The sequence below is a fragment of the Colletotrichum destructivum genome, chromosome 1 (genome assembly GCF_034447905.1).
Source record: "Colletotrichum destructivum chromosome 1, complete sequence".
Taxonomy (NCBI): Eukaryota; Fungi; Ascomycota; class Sordariomycetes; order Glomerellales; family Glomerellaceae; genus Colletotrichum; species Colletotrichum destructivum.
The window spans coordinates 4,732,461-4,751,041 of NC_085896.1; the positions used below are offsets into that span (position 1 = coordinate 4,732,461).

General features: G+C 57.2%; 4 protein-coding genes across 4 annotated transcripts; 2 read left to right on the plus strand and 2 right to left on the minus strand.

Moving 5' to 3' along the window:
- Positions 1 to 132: 132 nt before the first annotated feature.
- CDEST_01426 (Putative gal11, coactivator domain-containing protein) lies at positions 133 to 6,423 on the plus strand. The gene is made up of 4 exons (XM_062917585.1): positions 133 to 1,217; positions 1,280 to 1,382; positions 1,468 to 4,407; positions 4,459 to 6,423. The coding sequence occupies exons 1-4, from the start codon at positions 1,012 to 1,014 to the stop codon at positions 5,881 to 5,883; spliced, it is 4,674 nt and encodes a 1,557-aa protein (XP_062773636.1). The 5' UTR covers positions 133 to 1,011; the 3' UTR covers positions 5,884 to 6,423.
- Positions 6,424 to 7,354: 931 nt separating this feature from the next.
- On the plus strand, positions 7,355 to 10,256 carry CDEST_01427 (Putative transcription factor Nrm1/Whi5). Its single transcript, XM_062917586.1, has 3 exons — positions 7,355 to 8,396; positions 8,479 to 8,772; positions 8,844 to 10,256. Exons 1-3 carry the CDS (start codon positions 8,010 to 8,012, stop codon positions 9,264 to 9,266), a joined length of 1,104 nt encoding a protein of 367 aa, XP_062773637.1. The 5' UTR covers positions 7,355 to 8,009; the 3' UTR covers positions 9,267 to 10,256.
- Positions 10,160 to 12,710, minus strand: CDEST_01428 (Putative RTA-like protein). The gene is made up of 3 exons (XM_062917587.1): positions 11,344 to 12,710; positions 10,634 to 11,044; positions 10,160 to 10,564 (listed from the first exon to the last, which is right to left on the minus strand). Exons 1-3 carry the CDS (start codon positions 12,063 to 12,065, stop codon positions 10,420 to 10,422), a joined length of 1,278 nt encoding a protein of 425 aa, XP_062773638.1. The 5' UTR covers positions 12,066 to 12,710; the 3' UTR covers positions 10,160 to 10,419.
- A 3,820-nt stretch (positions 12,711 to 16,530) lies between these two features.
- CDEST_01429 (uncharacterized protein) lies at positions 16,531 to 17,853 on the minus strand. Its single transcript, XM_062917588.1, has 2 exons — positions 16,994 to 17,853; positions 16,531 to 16,936 (listed from the first exon to the last, which is right to left on the minus strand). Exons 1-2 carry the CDS (start codon positions 17,659 to 17,661, stop codon positions 16,831 to 16,833), a joined length of 774 nt encoding a protein of 257 aa, XP_062773639.1. The 5' UTR covers positions 17,662 to 17,853; the 3' UTR covers positions 16,531 to 16,830.
- Between the last annotated feature and the right edge of the window lie 728 nt (positions 17,854 to 18,581).

The following is an 18,581-nucleotide window of genomic DNA, read 5'->3' on the forward strand; positions in this document are numbered from 1 at the left end:
CCCAACGATCCCCGTCTTCTGCCGTACTGTACCGTAACCCATCGCTCACCTCACTCACGCACGCACACTTTACCTTACTTTACTCACCACCGCTTCTTCCGCCTCTTTTTCTCTTCCTCCACCAACACACCACCCATCACTTCTCTTCGTGTCCTCCCCGCGATTTTCCAACAGAGCCGCCCAAGTCGTGAGCCGTCATACCAGGACCCGGTGACGACTACACGGTTCGACAATTTGGACAGCAATATACCTTACGCATAGTCTTGTCCTGTTTTCGAAGCCGCCCCCCGCTCCGGCTTGCTTTGTCTCGACCTGCGGCTGCCCACGCCACGTCCACCCTCCACTCTCTGGAATTTCCGCTGCTCCTGGACCCAAAACCACAACAACCCACCACCGACTGCAACTCACGTTAGGGATTCCCACCGTCTTCTTCCTTTCTCTCTTGTCGAGTCGCTTCCACCCTGCTCTCGCAGCTTCATGTTGCAGCGCCCAACCCCACGCACAGTGAATATACCTGTTGCATAGGCGCTCGGGTCCTTTCGTCGACTCCACGTAATCCCAGCTACGAAAAACACGAGACGAGACCGCCGAACCACCTGGCTTTCCTTGTCACGCTTCCCTCAACACCACCGCTCAACCACACGCACACGTTTCATTCCTGTTGGAACAGGAACTTCGCGCTACATCGCAACCTCGTTCGCCATTCCGCCGCCACGCTCTCGAGACACTCGCCTACCCTTTGATGCTTGTCGTCGCAAGTCGCTAGGCACATTGTAGGCAGTCGACGGCCTCGTGCCTCTTGTTGGAAATAACAAATACCTGGTGCCGACCTCTCCGATTGTTACGGACTTTGTCAACAAGCGAACGCACCTTAGTCCTCACGCACTTCCCATTCGAAAGCGGCCCTTGCCTAGGCAGCCGCCCAACGGTTTCAGGCCCATTTCCGATCGAAGCTGTCGGCTTTGGAAGACGTGCTGTAGTGGACTTGTGTAAACCCTGTGGAAAGCGGCCATGGCCGCGAACATGCAGCACATGGCGGGAGCGGCGGGTATGATGCAGCAGCAGCAGCAGCAGCAGCAGCAGCCCCCGCGCCCCCGGCCCACCCAGGTTCAGTTGAACCAGTTTCTTTACCAGACCATGCTCGCCCAGCAACAGCCACATACAGGCTGGCAAGCCGGTGTCGCCATCCAAGAGCGCATGATCAAATGCCACAACCTGTATGTCTTGCCTCGTCTACCGCGAACCAGACTTTCGTAGTATCTGACCAGCTCTTCTCTAGGATCACCAACATTGGTCTCGCTGTGACTAACATCGATTTCATGAAAGCGGCAGAAGTTGGCGTCAACTTCGAGCGCGAGGCGTTTAACAAATCGCAAGACAAGGTAAGGTTTCGAGTCGAGCCACCCATCACATTCTGATCTTGTGGGGGGCTTTTCGTCGTAAGCATGAATCTAACCGGAGATACAGGCTCAATACGAGGCGCAAATGAGCAACAAAACGAACGAGTTCTTCAGACGGCGACAGGCGAACGAGCAAAACCTTAGCAACAACCTCCAGGTACAGGCCGCCGCTCAGGCTCAGCAGCAGCTCATGATGAACCAGAATGCCGCGATGCAGAATCAGATGGGGCGGGGAATGGGTCAGAACCAGCAGCAAGGGTTCCAGCACCTGCAGCACCAGATGCAAGCGTCTCAAATCTCCCAACAGGGTCAGATGGGCGTCAATATGGGCAACCAGGGCGGTCAACCGATCGGGCCTAACCAGCAAATGTTCCAGATGCCCGGTGGACAGGGTAGGCCTCAGAACGCAATGCCCACCGACGCGTCAAGCCTCACGCCGCACGACCAGCAAAAAGTCTTGGAGCTCGCTCACAAGATGGCTGCTGCCTGCCCCGAGCCTCAAAAGAACCATTACCGTAGCATTGTGCAGACTCGGTTTACTCAGAGGGCACAGGAATACACGGCGCAGGGCAAGGATCCGGTTCTCATCTGGTTTCAACACCAGGCTTTCCAAGGTCTCTCGAAAAACGCGGCCTTGGCAAGACAGCGGCAACAGCAGGGGGGCATGCCTCCCAACATGAACCAGGCTCAAGCCCAGGCTCTCATGCAAGCTGGCCGAGGACAGATGAACCCCGCCATGATGAACGCCGCAGGCATGCAGTCTGCCAATGGCGACTTTGGTCAATTTAACACGATGGAAAACATCATGAACCAACAAAAGGCGGGCATCCTAGCCCAGGAGCAGGGACAAATGGTCGTTCCCGCCAGCAGCGGCCCGGCTCGTAACGCGACTCCACAGCCCATCGCTGGCGCACAAGGTCAAGGGATGGCCAATCAGACCGGGTCAAACCAGACGCCTCGCCCTAACCAGGCTCAACAGCAACTCAGTATGCAGCAGGCGCAACAGTTGAAGATGGAGCAGCAGCAATCGCAACAAGCGGCGCAGATGCGCGCTCAGCAACAGGCCAGACAGCTGCAGGGCCAACCGAACGGTCTTGGCGGCGCCCCTACTTCCCAGAGCCCAGGAATGAACACCCTGAACACTCCAATGCGCCGACCCCCGAGTGCCATGAACCCCATGGAAGGCCAAGGCGGGGCACAGGCCAACGGCCCCTTTGCCGGCACCCTCGACCCTCGTTTTAACCAAGGGAACCAAAGACCAATGTCTACTGGCGGCAATATGAACCTGAACAACAACCCCGTTTTCCACAGCATGATGGCGAGCATGAACTCCGAGCAAAGGCAGGCGGTCCACGGACTGCCACCCGACAAGCTCCACGAGGTCATGACCAAATGGCAGGAGCAGCAGCGTAAGATGCAGATGAACGCCATGGCGCAGGCCGGAAACACACCAGGCCAGATGCAAGGCAGACCGGGACAGATGGGCCAGTTCAACATGCCTAACGGCAACCAGTTCATGCCCAACGGCATGATGCCACAACAACCGCAGTCGGGAACCCCAAATAACCAGCAGCAGGTTATTGCGCAGCAACAGCAGATGCTGGCTAGGTTGAGAAACCAGGGCACTCCCGTGGCACCTGCTCACCAGGTCATGATGGACAGCATGGACCTCCCTCCGCCAGTTCTCCAGCAGGTTGGAAACCAACTCCGTGCCCCCGCCGAGGTTCGCAAGTGGAAGGACCTTCGGCAGTGGCTTGCGCAGAATCCCGTCCAGCCCCAGCTACAACAGCACCTCGAGAGGATCCAGAGGTCTCAGTTCGCGACATATATGCAAAGGCAAATGGAGAAGCGCAACCGGGAACAGCAGGCGGCGGCGGCGGCGGCGGGACAACAACAGCAGCAGCAGCAGCAGCAACAACAACAACAGCAGCAGCAGCAGCAGCAGCAACAACAGCAGCAGCAGCAGCAACAGCAGCAACAGCAGCAGTCTCAACCGCTGCAACAGCAACAGCAACAACTCGGGTCGCAGCAGCAGCAGCAGCAGCAGCAGCAGCAACCGCCGCAGTTGCAGCAGAATGGTATGCCGGCGGGCATGGTGATGCCGAACCAACCAGGCATGCCCCCCAACATACCGGTAATTCCCGCTCACATGATTCAAGTCACGCCCAACGACATCTTGAACGCTCGCAAAGCAAACCCCAAGATTGCGAGCCTCACAGACGATCAGTTGAGACAGTTCATTATTCAGATCAAGCAACGGCAGATGGGTGCCGCTATGCAGAAGGAAATTGCCATGCGTCAAGCTCAAGCGCAGGTGAACATGGGGCCTGGGGCACAAAACGTCCCGATGCCCACGCCTCAGGCGCCACATATGCCCCAGCTGGCTCCTCCGCCGCCATCAAACGTCGCCCCCACGCCTGTCCAACCCGTACAACCAGCCCCGCCGAAGCAGCAGAGTGCCACTCCTGACCCGAAGGCTGCTGCTCACGCCGCCCCACCGAAGAACAACCAACGCTCCGCCCCGAACAACAACCAATCACAGCCTCCCAACCCATCTCCGGCATCCCAGCAGAAGAACCTCAAGCGTCCGAGCACCGACGAGCCCGTTGACGTGCCTCAGACGGCTACTCAGCAACCTCAGAGGCCTGCAGCTGCCCCCGGGCAGATGCGTCCCCTTCCGAACCTCACACCTGAGCAGATAGCGAGCATGACGCCCGAGCAGAAGGCCAAGTACGAAGCCATGAAGAGTCGCCAACAGGCCATGCAGGCAGCGAGCTCAGGTCCAACCGAGAACGACTTTGACAAGCTCAGACGCATCGGCCAGGAAGAGCAGAGGCTGATGATGACGGAACATATGCCCGACATCCCCATGTCACCGGAGCAGCGCCAAGAGACATGCGCCAAACTGATGAAGATCGTAGTGGACATGGGAAAGATTGGAAAGGCGCTCGGCCGGTGGTACGCCGCAACTCGCGACGACGGGCGCGCCAAGAGCTACTTCCGAGCTGTGAGTATTCATGTAACCCCGACTCCTCAGCTTTGTGCTAACCTTTCACAGCGACTTCGCATGATCAGACAATTTACCGATGGCGAGGTCATGACTAACCCCAAGCCCGTCTTCAGCGTGAGGCCTGCCGAAATCGATGAGGTCCGTTGGCTGCTCGAGACCATGGCGCGCGATTGCGCCAATCTCGGCAAGAAGGCCGCGATTGCGCCTCAGCAAGGTCAACCCCCGGCGCCGAACCAAGCGGGAGCTGGTTCTGCCCAAGGCGGCCCGCCCCTTCCTCTGAGCATGGCCAACATGGCCAATTTGGAAAAGCAGACGCAGAACCTCAACAACAAGATGCATAACCGGTCCAACAGTAAGAGCGGCCCCCCAGCTGCGCCGACGACAACTCAGCCCCCCTTTCCCTTCGGCGCGAGCTCCCCGCACGGCGAATCCATCCACTTTTCCAAGCCCAAGGTCACCAAGGACAACCTGCAGCTTCCGGCGCGGAAGAAGGCCAAGACTGGCACGCAGCCGACTCCGCCGCAGCAACCTAATCAGGCAACGCCGTCGCCGCAGATCAGCAAATCCGGGTCGCCGGAGCTCAAGAGGCAGCCTATGCCGGAACCCAAGGCACCGCCGAAGCCGATGTTCCTGTGCCCGGAGGCAGATTGCGAGATGGCGACTACCGGGTTCCCCTCGGACCAGGCGCGTCAGGCGCACATCCTAGAGGAGCACGTGAAGCCTCTCGAGGATCCGATGAAATACATGCGGGAGAGCCTTGCCCAATCTCTGGGACTGGACACAAACGGGCAGGTCAAGGTGGAGCCGCAGATGGCGCAGCCAATGGGACAGAACGCTTCCAAACAAGGACAAACACCGGCAAGCAACGGCGGCGCAACGCCTATGTCCAGGGATGCTTCGATGCAGCGCACGGGCAGCAAGATGGGCGGCAAGACGCAGGACAACCAGGCGGCGGCGGGCAAGACGGAGAGCACGCCCAAGATGGAGAATAAGCAGCCGGAAATGGCGGCGCCGGCGGCGCCGATGGAGGTTTGGGCGACGACGATCGATCCGCAGAGCCTCTTTAACAACCTCGGCAAGTTCGAGTTCGGCGCCAACGGCGTCATCAGCGACATGAGTGTTTACCGGTCCTTGACACCAAACGACACACCCGAATCGAGCAAGGACAGCGGGTCCTCGGAGCCCAATAGCGATATTTCGGAAGGTGTGCACCTGGATATCGACGTCAACTGGCAGCCTGTCGACGTGGACCTGCTCCTCGACATGAACAGCATCAACATGGAGGGGATGGAAGGACTCCAAGATGTGGGGACTGAGTTTGACGGCATGATGATGCTCGAGGACGCGATGCCGATGGAGCAGTTTACCAACTGGGACGAAGTAACGAACGACTTCAACAAACCGTTCCAGTTCGACAACAGTATGTACTCGCTGGATGTTTCTTCGTCGGCGCAGGAGCAAAACAGCATGTGAGAGGAGGGGGGATAGAACAGGGCGCAGCAGGTGGTTGTGGGCGATCGATTCATGGATGGATACCCCGGAGATTTCCATGAATGATGACCAGCCGAGACTCATTGGGTGGTTGAGAAGGATTGGCATAAGGGTGGAAAAGCAAGGGTTTGGCGTTTCTTTGGGAGTCCCTCGACTTAAAGGGTTTGAAACCCATGGGTTAGTGTCTATGCGCGAGCGTTGTGTTTTCTCTTTTTTGATTTTTTTTCTTTCCTTATCTCTTTATCTCACTTATATGGACGGACAAACAGCCGACGAGACTGTGATGAGGATGGACGGCGGGGGGGTCCGGCTCACCTTGTACTTGAAATTTCTTTTCCCCTTGTTGGCAATACCTTCTTCAATCTCAGTCTCATCTTTTGGTATCGTGGTTGAAGAGACAGAGAAACAGAGAAACAGTCGCGCGTTGTTGTTCTGGAGGTAGAAATCTTTTAGTTGGTCTCCCTGGCGTCGGCGGCAGCGTCGACGCGACTTTTGCAAGGGCGAGAGGAATGATACCCAAGTTTACAAAGCATTGTTCCCAGTAAGGAAGTGAGTGCGGATGTACCTGGCTAGGTAGGCCTAGACGGGGAGGGGAGAGGGCGGCGCAAAAGACGTTATCAGTGCTTTTGAGCGACGCATTCCGTATTTGCCCTGGGCGTTGGCGAGAAGAGTTGCCCGGGATTGTGTCGGGATGGAAAAGGCGGGCTCGACCGGATGACAGCGGACGGCGGACGGCGGACAGCGGAAGCGGGGCTTGTCACGTCGACAAGAGTGAGTGAGCCCAGCGGCGTGGACATGGACGACGCGGACCCATGGGTTGGTCCAAGGGTGGCCACCCACCCACCCTGGGATGCACGGTTCAGTAGGTATGCGCATTTTACAATGTGATACGTACTACTTTCTTCAACACTGCACTAGGCCGGATGCAATGCGCAACGGCCAGCGAACCCCTGCAACGACGGACGCGCCTCTGGGGACTAACTTTGCAGGACTGGTCACGATGTACCTATGTAAGCCGCGTTCCAGACGCTGTATTTCGCTTCCTCTCCCCCCTTGTAAGCATGCCTCGCTACTCACTGTACGAAGTAAACGGGGCGTAGGTTAGGCGCTGGAAGCTCGTCCTCAGCAGGGGTACGCGACGAAACCCGCCAGCCACCGAGCAGACGACCAAGCAAGGGTAAACGACAGGGTCCTGGCCGCGATTTGGAAAGCTCGCGGTCGGCTTTCGGTGTCAAGTTGGTGTTCATCAGGTGGCGAGGCAATCGGCGACCCAAATCACCAAAAACTACAGCGATGTTGCTGCGCTGAAGGAACTTTTTTTTGGTTTTTTTTAGCACGCCTACAAGCTGCTTGTATGCGGGGAGACACACCACACACGCGGAGGGAGGGCTCTACAACATATTTCCCGACGGCCTAGCACGCGTTCAGTTCCCCCCTTGGGACATCCCATCATCAACAACACGTCTGCTGTGTCTCTCTTCCCTTCTTTTCTTCCCCATCCTCTCACTTCATCACTTCCCTACTTGCCTTGTCCCCCTTTGCGTCGAGGAATTACATTCGTTACCTCCTTTTTTCATCCCTCCAAAATACTTTGGAGTTGGGGAAGAACCTACGCCCCTCGCCACATTAACACAACAACGTCAACATCAACAACGTATTTGTTTGTTTGTTTTAAGCACGGGGCTTTGCCTCCCTGCTACCCAAGTTGTTGCTATAGCTGCACGCGGCTACCCAAAACCGTCATTCGTTTAAACAGCCCCTCCCTTTCCCTTCTACCCCCGTGCGTGCGTGCGTGCGTGCGTGCGTGCGTGCGTGCGTGCGTGCCCCAAGCCGCGAAACGCACGCCGAAAGTCGCTCAAGCTTGTGAACTGGGTGATTGAGTGGGAATAGCTCTTTTTCCTCCTCCCGTCCAGCTCCCGCCCCCACTCCTCTTTCACCCTCGTCTTCATCCTCATCTTCATCCTCAACCCCGACCATCCCCGTCCGCCATCCCCTCCGCCAAACACATACATACCAAGTCAACCTCTACTCCCCTTCTCCCAATCCTTCTCTTTCTCTTTGTCGTCGGCCATTTTACATCATCAAAAACGCAAGAGAGAAAAGTCACCATGGACCCTTCATCGCCGGCCAAAAGACGCGCCCTCGCGCCCCTGGACGCGAACGTGAACGCGATGTCGCCCACCAAATTGCACAAGCACAGCAGGGTCCCCGGGTCGCCTCTCAAGAGTCCCGTCAAGACGCCATTGGGTCTCAAGAGGCCCCTTGCTGCCGTCGTGTTTGACGAGAACACTGTCGCCAAGAAGAAGCAGTGCCAGGAGCCTGCCATCACCGTCGCTGCACCCGCTTCGGTGTCTGCTATACCTCCTACGACTACGAAACCTGTTCCTGCAGTGGCGTCCAAAGGCGCAATCGCGTCTGCGTCCACGTCCACGTCCGCACCCTCTCCCGCAGCGTCCGCACAAACCGAGATCGACACGGAACCCGACGCGCAGGAGGTAAGCCAGTTCCGAATAATCAAGGCCGTGCATCATGTCATGATCTAAAGCACCGGAAGCTAATGCGATGTCTGTTTGGCAGGGTCAGAGCGAGCAACGGCAACAACAAGGCGAAGAGCAGAAACTGGACGGCGAACAACAAGAACAACGACAGCCCGAAAAGATCCAGGTCACCGGCGAGCAACATCAACAACAGCAGACGTTGAGGAATCGTTCCGCATCCCCCGACACGTCGTCCTCCGTCTTCGATCATTCCGCTATGGACACGTCGCAGGAGAACACGACCATGCTCACTGAGCCCGATGCTGAGCAAACTGTCAGGGCCTTGCCCCCGCCGACGTCAAGGAGGTTGTTAACACGCGAGGAGGCGCGACAGGTACCGTGCCCCGTCTTAGTGACTAGAAGAAGAGAGAGCATGTATGCTGACCAAGTTTACCCGGCGTACAGAAGGCTCGGATCCTCAAGCTGAAGCTCGGCCTCGCAAACTACAAGCTTCGGACAGGTCAGGAGAACGTGCCCCTCGACAGGTTGGAGGTGAAGCCGCGCCCAGGGCAACAGCAGGAGATGACCCGTGATAGGGCGTTGCCGAGGGTCATGGTGCAGCCGCCATCCAGCCGCGACGGGCCTCCAGGGAAAGACACCGATGAAACGAGGAACACCGAGCATCGTGAGAGGGGACCGGAACCTCTGACCGGGGCGGACAAGACAGCGGAGCAGACCGAGTCTGGGGGGGCGGTGCTGCCGCGTCTGATGACGACCGGGACGAGAGCTGCCGAGCAGGGCGAGGGCGAGCCGACGAGTGCTGTTAGCGGCGGTATCGCGACCAGTCTCCTTAGTTTGGCAAGGGGTTCGTCTTCGTCGTCATCATAACGCGTTGGAAGGAGACGGGATCCAAGTGGTCATTTTGCCTCGCATTGCATCAAACGCGACGTCTTCGCGTCGTTGTCGTCGTCGTTGTCGTCGCCTGAGGTCCCTTGCGGGAGATTTGCATCGCCATCGTGTCATTACAGCATACGGGTCGTGGGCCTGAAATCTTCGTCAACAATTATGGGTTGGGGATCAGGGATATTTGTTGGGTCGGGAAATGTCACGAGATATCATGCCAAACTCGCGTCATGCTGGAAAGGAGGAAAGAGATGGGAGGGTAAGGAGGGAGGGGGCTGCGGAGTGGCTTATTTGTGTTTTGAGGTAACTGCAGGGACAGCACGTCTTGTGTCAGAGTTACCGGGCTTCATCAGCCAGACGGTCTCGTTTTATTGTCCCGTGTTGGGAGCTACGACTACAGCATGAGGGAACGGCGTTATGGGGAGCTTTGGGAGCCGGAGCCGACAAGGCCTGGGCGAAGCTCAACAAAAAAGATACACACGGCGGTAATCTTGATTTCCAGTCTTCTGTTTTCGTATTGCACACGAGGGCTAGGTGAGAACCCACGCACGGGCCGGCTCGGTGACGAAGGTGTATATGGCATGTAGGTGTCTGGGTATGTGTTGGCGGGAGTGACTCCATATGAAAGCTGACAGGATGGAGAGGCAAAACGGACACCGGGACGCGGGCGGTGGTATGGGGGTGAGGCGACGGGATTGGAGTTGCCCAGCGTGTGGGGGCCCGCGCCGACAGACGTCCGGTCCCGGGATCTGCGTCGTCCGGCCTGTGTCTCTTGAAACAAATGTATGCTCGACTGAGGGCCTCGTCGTCCGCCTATACACACCTATGGCGTAAAATTCGGACCTCTGTCGTCTATCCACGAGAGTTTCTGAGGGGAGGCCCCCTGGAGTTGTAAGAGGGTTATTGTGACGAAACAAAGTTTCTATCTCCCAGCTTGCGATATATCTAATGGCGCATGCAATATTGGAGACGGTTGAAAGGTATCGCTTCTCAAAAGTCACCAACCAGGCCGATCCAGAACGAACGGGCGAAACGCGCTGTGAAGGAATGGAAGAAAGGCGATCGACGTCTAGTCTGAGACCCTATGCAAAAAACCCAAAACAAAAAACCCCCAGATGGAAACAAAATGGTATTTTGATCACTTTCGCTCCGTCACCGCAATGCCGCTCTCGACGCCGCTCTCGACGGTCGACCCCTTTCTATCTCCGTCCGTCGCCTTGTTCTTTCCAAAGACCAGTCCAGGGTGTCCGATGCACAGCGCGAACACGGCGCAGATGATGAGACTAGAGCGAACAAGTCAGCACCCAAGGTCCGGGCCTCCAGAGAAGAGAGTCGGCCATGCGACGACTTACACTCCCTCGAGCCCAATGAACAGGCCCTCGTTCGTGATCTTGTCCGAGTCCGAGTACCCCTCGCTGAGTTCGTCGACGCGGTACGCGCACCGCGCCAGGATCAACACGATGGCCAGCGCCAGGAAGCCGAAGAAGACCTTCTCGCGGCGCGTCAGCCTGCGCGCGGCGGTGGAGCGCGTGTAGCGGAACATGTAGTCGGCGAAGAGCGTGCAGAAGGCCACCAGCACGACGACCTGGATGACGAGGCCGGCCATGGCGAGGTTGATGCCAACGTCGGAGCTGCCGCGGGACGTGGTGCTGAGCGCGCCACCGGCAGCCTGGAGAACGAGGCAGAAGAGGTCGAAGGAGATGAAGAGCCAATAGATGACCTTCGTGGGGATCCGGGAGAGCTCCGGTGCGAAGGATTCGATGCTGCACACGGTGTCAGAGGACGTTGTTACGATAGACGGCATGCTTGCTTCTTTTGGTTTCGATAGAGCATCCCACGCGGGATGGTAGGATGGGTTGGTCTCCAAAACTCGCACGATACAAAATGACGATGTGCCATGTGGGAAAAGAAAAATGGTGTGTCTGCTACAAGTGGCCAATACCGGAGGGGAAAAAAGACGACCGAAAAAGAAAGAAAAAAAGAAATGGAAAGTAACGGCTTTGAAACGTGTGAAACATGGCAATCGGCTTCCATTGAAAAGGAAAGCAGAGCCCACACTTACGTCTTGGAGATGGTCACGTAGATGGCGGCGGTATAGTAGACGGGCCCGCTCGTGATGAAGACGATCTGTAACATGAAGGCGACGAATTCGAAGGGGTTGTAATACATGATGATGCGGCCGACGTAGCCGACGATCTCGCTGAGGCAGCCGGCGAGCATGAAGGCCATGAACCACCAGGAGCGCCAGCGGACGCCGAGATAGACGTGGACAGCGCCGGCGAGGGCGAAGAGGGCGAGGAACAGGACATTGACGGCGAGGTTCGGACGGTACTTGTAGAGGCTGTACTCGATGGGGCAGAGGTCGAGGGTGCAGTTGGCCGAGGGGCCGAAGAAGACGAGGTTGGACGGCAGAGGGGGCGGCGGGCCGGACATCTTTTTTTCTGCTGTTGCTTGTCGTGGTGACCTGTCGTGGCGGTGTCCAGGAGAAAGAGGATTTAGGGAGTAAGATGGGAAGGCAAAGGTGTGACGAGGACCGCCTAGAAGGAGATTAATAGTTTTCAAAGGTCTGCGTTCCAGTGGACACAATGTGTCGTAAAGGCCAGACGTCGTCGAGCTCGGGCGTTTGCTCTGGGAACTACTAAGCAGGCATTGAAATTGACACGAGCATGGGAAGCGCCGATCATATATGTGCGCGCTTCCGAAGGGAGGCATTTGTACTACAGTATCAAACTCGGTGCAAATCTTGGCGTTCGGCTTTCCGTTAGGATGTTGGGACTGAACCATTGGCAAGGGGAAGGTAGGTATGCCTCGTCACCACTAGTGATAAAGAGTACCAGAGGCGCTCGCATTCTCTTAGGGTTTGTTGGAATGAGATCAGGCTCGTGTCAGCCAGTGGATCGAGGGAAACCGCCCAGTGGGTGTTGCATGGAAACACGGCGTTGGATCAGAAATGGGTGGCCGATGCCCGCGTGGAGGCGGTGGCTCATCTCGCTCGCCCGCATCGACGGGAAAGGGTATAGTCACTGTTGGGAATCTCGCATCAGCGGGTAGCCGCTTGCGCCCCGCCGCCTAGAGTACGCTGTCAGGTGGAGGTGCGAGGAAGAAGAAGAAGAAGAAGACGACGACGACGACTAAGACGGGAAAGAAAAGAGGGAGGCTGATTCGTGGAAACGTGGTTGGATCGACAAATGGCAGAAACAAGCTTATGCCGTTAACACCAGTTTGGTTTTCTAGGTTGCGAACTCCCTTGCCGGCTTAGGCCAAGCAGCAAAGGGAGCCGAAAGAAAGGAGGAGGAGGATAAGATGCATGACGAATCGTCCGATGAGATATGACGGACGGGCGACGCGAAAGGGAAGACAATGGGAATCCGATTCGTCTCGACTGGTTTAGGCGAGTGCGAGAACCTGTACCGCCTTGTCAGCTTCGAGGAAGAAGAGGGTGTTGAAGAAGGAAGCTGTGGTCTGTGCGTGCCGAGTGCGAGGCGGGCCGCGCTAACGCTCTTCCCGGTAAGACGACGTCTGACGTGGGATTGGACGACGGTCTGGGATGACGTTGAAGACTTCGGACCAAAATATTCCCGACGGTTGTACGCATTGTGGCCTTTTGGGTGTCGTCGCCACGTTGGTGCCGCGCATCGGGTTGGGACGGCCCCCAGGCCGTAGGGCTGTGCAGACGACGACGACGCCTGCATGTACAAGCAGGGGCAGAGGATTGAGGTGCTTTGGAGTGGGCTGCCGAATTGACGTGTCATCGAGGTGACCCTAGTACGGCGTGCTTCTGATGCCTTTGGCGGTGCCAAAAAAAATCAATTTCGAACCTCTTGTTAGCACAACCGTCCGGTCGTGGACGTTCCACGGGGGTCGGAGTCGGCGTCGGTGTTGGATCGGACCGTGGCGACAAATTTGGGCGCCGACCTGCAAAGCGCCGAACGCCCACGCCCCAGTTTAGTGAAGGGGCCGGTGCTTCGGGGCTGCGGCCGAGTGCATTCGCCAGAAATCAGTCAAAGGAAGTAGGGAGTGGATGGGATTGGTTGGGCTAGAATCATCGGCCATAGGCACTTGCGCCGGGACATCCTTTTCTCGATCATGCCCTGGGTCCCCATTTGCTGCCTGCGAGAACGAGCCTTCAAATTTCGGACGAACATCGCATCGACCGGTGTCGGAGCCTCGACTGTTTACCTGTCCAAGCCGTCTCGGCAGCTCGGGCGGTACTTCGTAGGTAGGTACATCAAGTGTGGATATCCGGTCGGTACCGAAGTGGGTCCGTCCTGCGCCCATCCCGCCGCGATCGCCGTCCGGGGCCAACGGAGAGCGAGCCCGCAGCACTAGCGAAGTCCACAACGAACCCCGGGGCCTTCCTTGCCTCGATAAGCTCCATCACCTCACACCGAGACTATAGGTAGCCTTAAGTACCTCGATAAAACGCAGGCTTGTTATGCAAACGCCTACTACTCCGATTAGGTTACGGCCCCGACTGTACTTCGGACACCAACTCCAGCTCGAAGCCACGGCCCGTTTGATGGATACCGTCATAAGATGACCCTTACACAAACGCGACTCGTAAATCCTGACCACGGCGAGGTGTACTCAACAGGGACGGGACCACTAGGGTCTGAGCGCACAACAGGGGGGACGAGGAAGTTACCCTCGATCGGGACCGTTGTCGGAAGCGAACCTTGGCAGCAACCGGAGATGTCCGAGCAAACGACTCAGTCGCCAAACACTTAGAGTACATCCATCTAGTCGCGGAAAACTGTCGTATATTTGACGCTCGCTTCCGTAGAGGATCGCTGAGACGAAACAGGCAGCTAGCCCTAACGGGCGCAGCGCATCCAGGAGTAAGCGGGCGGCGCATCCAGGAGTAAGCGGGCGGCGCACCGGCTGAAGTGCGGTCTACCTTGACTTGACAAACGCAGGCTGCGGGGCCGATGAGACGCTGCAGCCCTCCGGGACGGATCGGGACGCCTCTCAAACGGAAAAGACGTCGGACATGCCCTGTTTACTCCCGCTTCTGGTCTGGAGTGACGGTTGGCCCGATATGGGTAAAGGAGATGGATTCCCGAAGTGGTGCAGGCCAGTGAGCTCGAACTCAAACCTCCTACGCAGGGGACATAACCGTAGTTTCCTCTTCCAGACGAGCAATTCCCCGGATAATAAGATAGCAGAGACACAGAAAGGGAGGGTATAGCTCCCCCGCCGATGCATGCGTTTTTCATACGTCGGGTCCTTGATACGGACGGAGAGCTCTCTCCGTGAACCACAGGCGGGGGTCTCTCGCTGCCGTCAGTGTCTGCAAAACCCGGCATGAGTGGGGCGTACGAGTGTCTTGTCCGGAAAACATGCCGCAGCGGTCCGGGTGGGCCGGCCCCTCCGGCGGTTGGACAACCGGGCCGTGCAGCATCGGCACTTCCCGGTGAGTCTGCGGACGCCCCTCGGCTGATCAACGGCAGAGAGAAGAGAATGAGGGTCTGCGGAATGGAATGATAGCTAGTCGCAACGCGACATTGAGCCTCCGGTGACAGCTCTAAACGGCGAAGGTGAGACGGCTAACAAGCAGCTGCGTTCTGCTCGTTCCATCTATCTGTAACGTCGATGAAAAATGTTCAGTATGGCCTGCGTATCAGGGCAAGACCGCCTTCATCGTTTCGCACTCGAACGGCAGAGAGAGGCCTCCGTGGACAAGGGATTCTATTCCAAGATTAGCAGCTTCATTCAAACGAAAAGTGCACGAGAAGGCGACGCCCGTGACACTGCTGTCCGGCGCAAAGAATAGCATCAGGCAAGGCCACAGGCATTATCGAGAAATATATAGCCAGTTGAAAACCCTTCTCGGTTCGAAGTGAGACGCTCAGTCCCATCATCCAGCACGGCACGACACACGGTCCAAGGAAAGGGCAAACCGTCCGAGAGAGTGCCTCGTTAGCGTAATCCTCGAGCAACTCGAGCAACTAAACTCCATGGACCATAGCCTCCCCTTCCGACCTCCCCTTCCGAATACCGTGACGTAGCCGGACATTGCGTTTGCGTCCACCGGGCGGTGGGCCGACGCATCGTCGATCACCGACAAGCGTGTCTCCGCCTCCGGGGTCCGCATCACATAGCCTTTTCCATAAAGAGACGTTCGTTTCAATCCATGAGTCGAATCACTTCGGAATCGACCGAATTGCCCAAGTCGCGCGCCCTGCGACTGCATTGATCCAGCGGATCCTGCATCTCGTGCCCCCCGTCTCCCAGGTTCCAAATTCGAACATGGAGAGACTGACAGAAAGATGGAGGGCGGAATTGGAGTGGCGGACAGCAGGGAGCGCACAACCGCAGGACTCGCGAATTTCTCCGAAATGAAAGGCGGAGAGAGGAAGAGGTGAGACGAGGGGCAACTGCGCCTTCATCCTTGGAGGGCATTCCCTTCAGTAAAGCCTCCAATCTCGATTGCTTTCTTGTGGCGGTCTTCCCCGGCTGACTTATTCGCATGGATGCCGTTGCGACGTTGGACGTTGTGTCCCCCCCTCAATCTCATCTCATCTCTCTTCCCGTCGTGTGTTTCCTCGACGGGCCTTGGGCGTGTGCTCGTACTGTGACGTTGTGCAGCTCCCACCAGTCTCCGTCGTCATCGTCATCGAGCGCTCGTCGTGCTCTCGTCGATCCGGTTGCTTGACACCCTGGTTTGGTGCGCGTCTGTGCTTGCATAAGATGAAAAGAGGATATCCGCCTTATGCATCCTATCTCCATCTTCTAAAAAAGAAGTCGGGGACGCCGTTCATCCCATGGGGCGGGGCCGAGCGTTTCGTCCAAATTGAAATGGTGTGCTTCGGCCAATCATACACCGCAGTTCGTCCCAATGGTAATCTCCCGATAAAAGTCCCTCAGTTGGTTGTCCTGTCTTTGCCTGTGCGCCCCATGACCGCGCCAAGGTGGCAGGGTCTGGGATGAGAGGGAACGTACGGATAGGCCACTTTGACAGGGCGATCTTCAGGGCGGGCTTGTTGTCCGAACTGCTCGACATTTGTTAGCCACTGGCGGTGGTCTCCGTCCGGTGCTTATTGCGGTTGCTAATTGCTTCGCATTATGCGGACGGGCGTCTTCCGGGGTAACGACCAATGCGTCCCCAGGTCGTAAGATTCGCAAGTCCGAGGAAGTCGGCTGCAGACCATGTCCCCTCACTTGAGGAAACATCCTTCTGCTCGGAAATGGCTGGCACGTTGTAGGACGGTCACATCGCAATAGTCACATCGAATCATCGGAATTTCTCCAAACACTTCGTCGTTAAAGCCAGGCCGTCAGGACTCGGAAGGAAACACCTCCCTCGCGCTCGGTATCCTCGATCGCAAGGTGAGGGAGACCTCCCCAGGCCGCAAACGTCCCCCAAATACAATTAGAAGATTAGGTACAAATGGTATTTTGCCATTCCGTTAAGATGATACATGTACAAAGAGAAGGGCTCTTTTTACATTTCGTCTCGACTCCTAAGCAAAGAAACCCGCTAGATTTGATCGTAAACTGCCGTAGCCTTGGTTGGCTTTCCTTAGAAGAGTTGTCCAGGAAAAGATATTTATGCGAAGGCAAAGGCGGCAACACCGGCGATGGCGGCCAGGACGGCAGAGCCGGTCAGGCCAGCGGCACCAGCGGTGACGGGGGTCTTGGTGGGAGGAACAGCACTGGCCATGAGGGTTAGCACTCTCGGGTCTTCGAGGTAGATCGGGAAGTTTACTCACGTTCCGTTGCCACCGGTAGGGACACCAGGGATCGTGGCAGAGGGCTTGCTGGGGGTAGGGCAAGGAACCTTGACGGTCTCGTAGATGACGGTGGGAACGACGGTGGTGACGCTGGTGGAGATGGTCTTGACAGAGTATCCGGGGCACTCGGAGGCGGCGCTGGTGGCCAGGGTGGCGGGCTTGGAGACGGAGGGAGCAACGCCGCCGGTGGTGACGGGAACGGGCTTGACGCCGGTCTCGGTGGTAGGCTTGACCGGGGGAACGGCCTCAGACTTGATAGGGACACCGGGGGCGGTGGTGTTGTGGCCAACGGGGGGAGGGACAACAACGGGAGCCGTGGGGGTGGGCTTGGCGCCGGTCTCGGTGACGGGGCAGACGGTGGTCGAGACGGCCTCGGTCTTGGTGACGACGACGGTCGAGCCGGCGGGGCAGTTGGTGATCTCGGGAGCGCAGGAGGTGACGGTGCTGACCTTGGTGGTGTAGATGGTAGAGGTGGTCAGGGGAACGACGCTGGAGGAGACAACGGTGCTGCGGGCAGGGCAGTTGGTGACCTCAGGAGCGCACGAGGTAATGGTGAAGAACTTGGTGGAGAAGACGGTAGAAGCGGGCTCGTCATCGTAGGCCATGACGGCACCGGCGACGGCGAGGGCGGCAGCAGTGTAACGCATTTTGAAGGGTGGTGGGGGGGTTTCGTGAAAACGAAGTTTGAAGTTTGTTGATTAAGAGAGCGAATGTGTTAAGCTGGAAGCTTTGTTAAAGAGTGGACGACCGAAGTCAAAGTTGAGTCAAAAGCTGATGCTTGAGAATGATGAGGCTTGTTTGGCTGGAGGGGGAAAAAAAGAAAGAGATCTGAACGCAGACGGGGAGGGCGGCACATATTAATAGCCATGTTGGACAAGCAAGTGCGAGAGTCCTGTTACTCTCAGACTCGCACTTACTCGAGCCTCTCCCACTCACTCGCTCGCTCGGCTCGACACCGTATGTCAGAGTGGGAAATTACACCACGCTGCTAACCTCCAGCCCCATGAACGCTAATCCAGGGGTTTCGGTGGAGGTTGGATGGTGCCAAAGGGGCACTTGGGCGAATTGGCCCGCAGAGGCCAGGCCGGCTACCCATGCCACCCATGTCTTGACCCCGGCCGCTTTTGGCTGCGACCCTAAGCCGGGGTTGGATCCCATCCGCGCAGAGCGACATTAGTGCAGGGACGGAAGGGAAAACGGCGTTACCACTCTTGATGTTAGGCTGTGCCTCCTTGGTTGCGGTGTGTAGTATGGATGGATGGTGGGAGAGAAACAGAAGCAGACTAGATGGATGTGAGCGCTTATTGGGGGCTGCGAAGACTAGATCCAACAGGGCGCCGTTGCTTAATGGCAGCCGCTGATTTGTGCGCCGGCCGGCTTCGTCTGGCTTTATTGCATCTCCGGCGCATCTCTATTCATTCCACTTACCCCGTTCGTGTGAGCAATGAGCTCAGCGCTATAATCTCGTTCTCACTTGAAAGACTGCCACTCACTTGACTCACTTGCACCAAGAGAAAGAAGAGACGGCAGTGTATTCGTATACACACATCCACAGACCGACCTACTT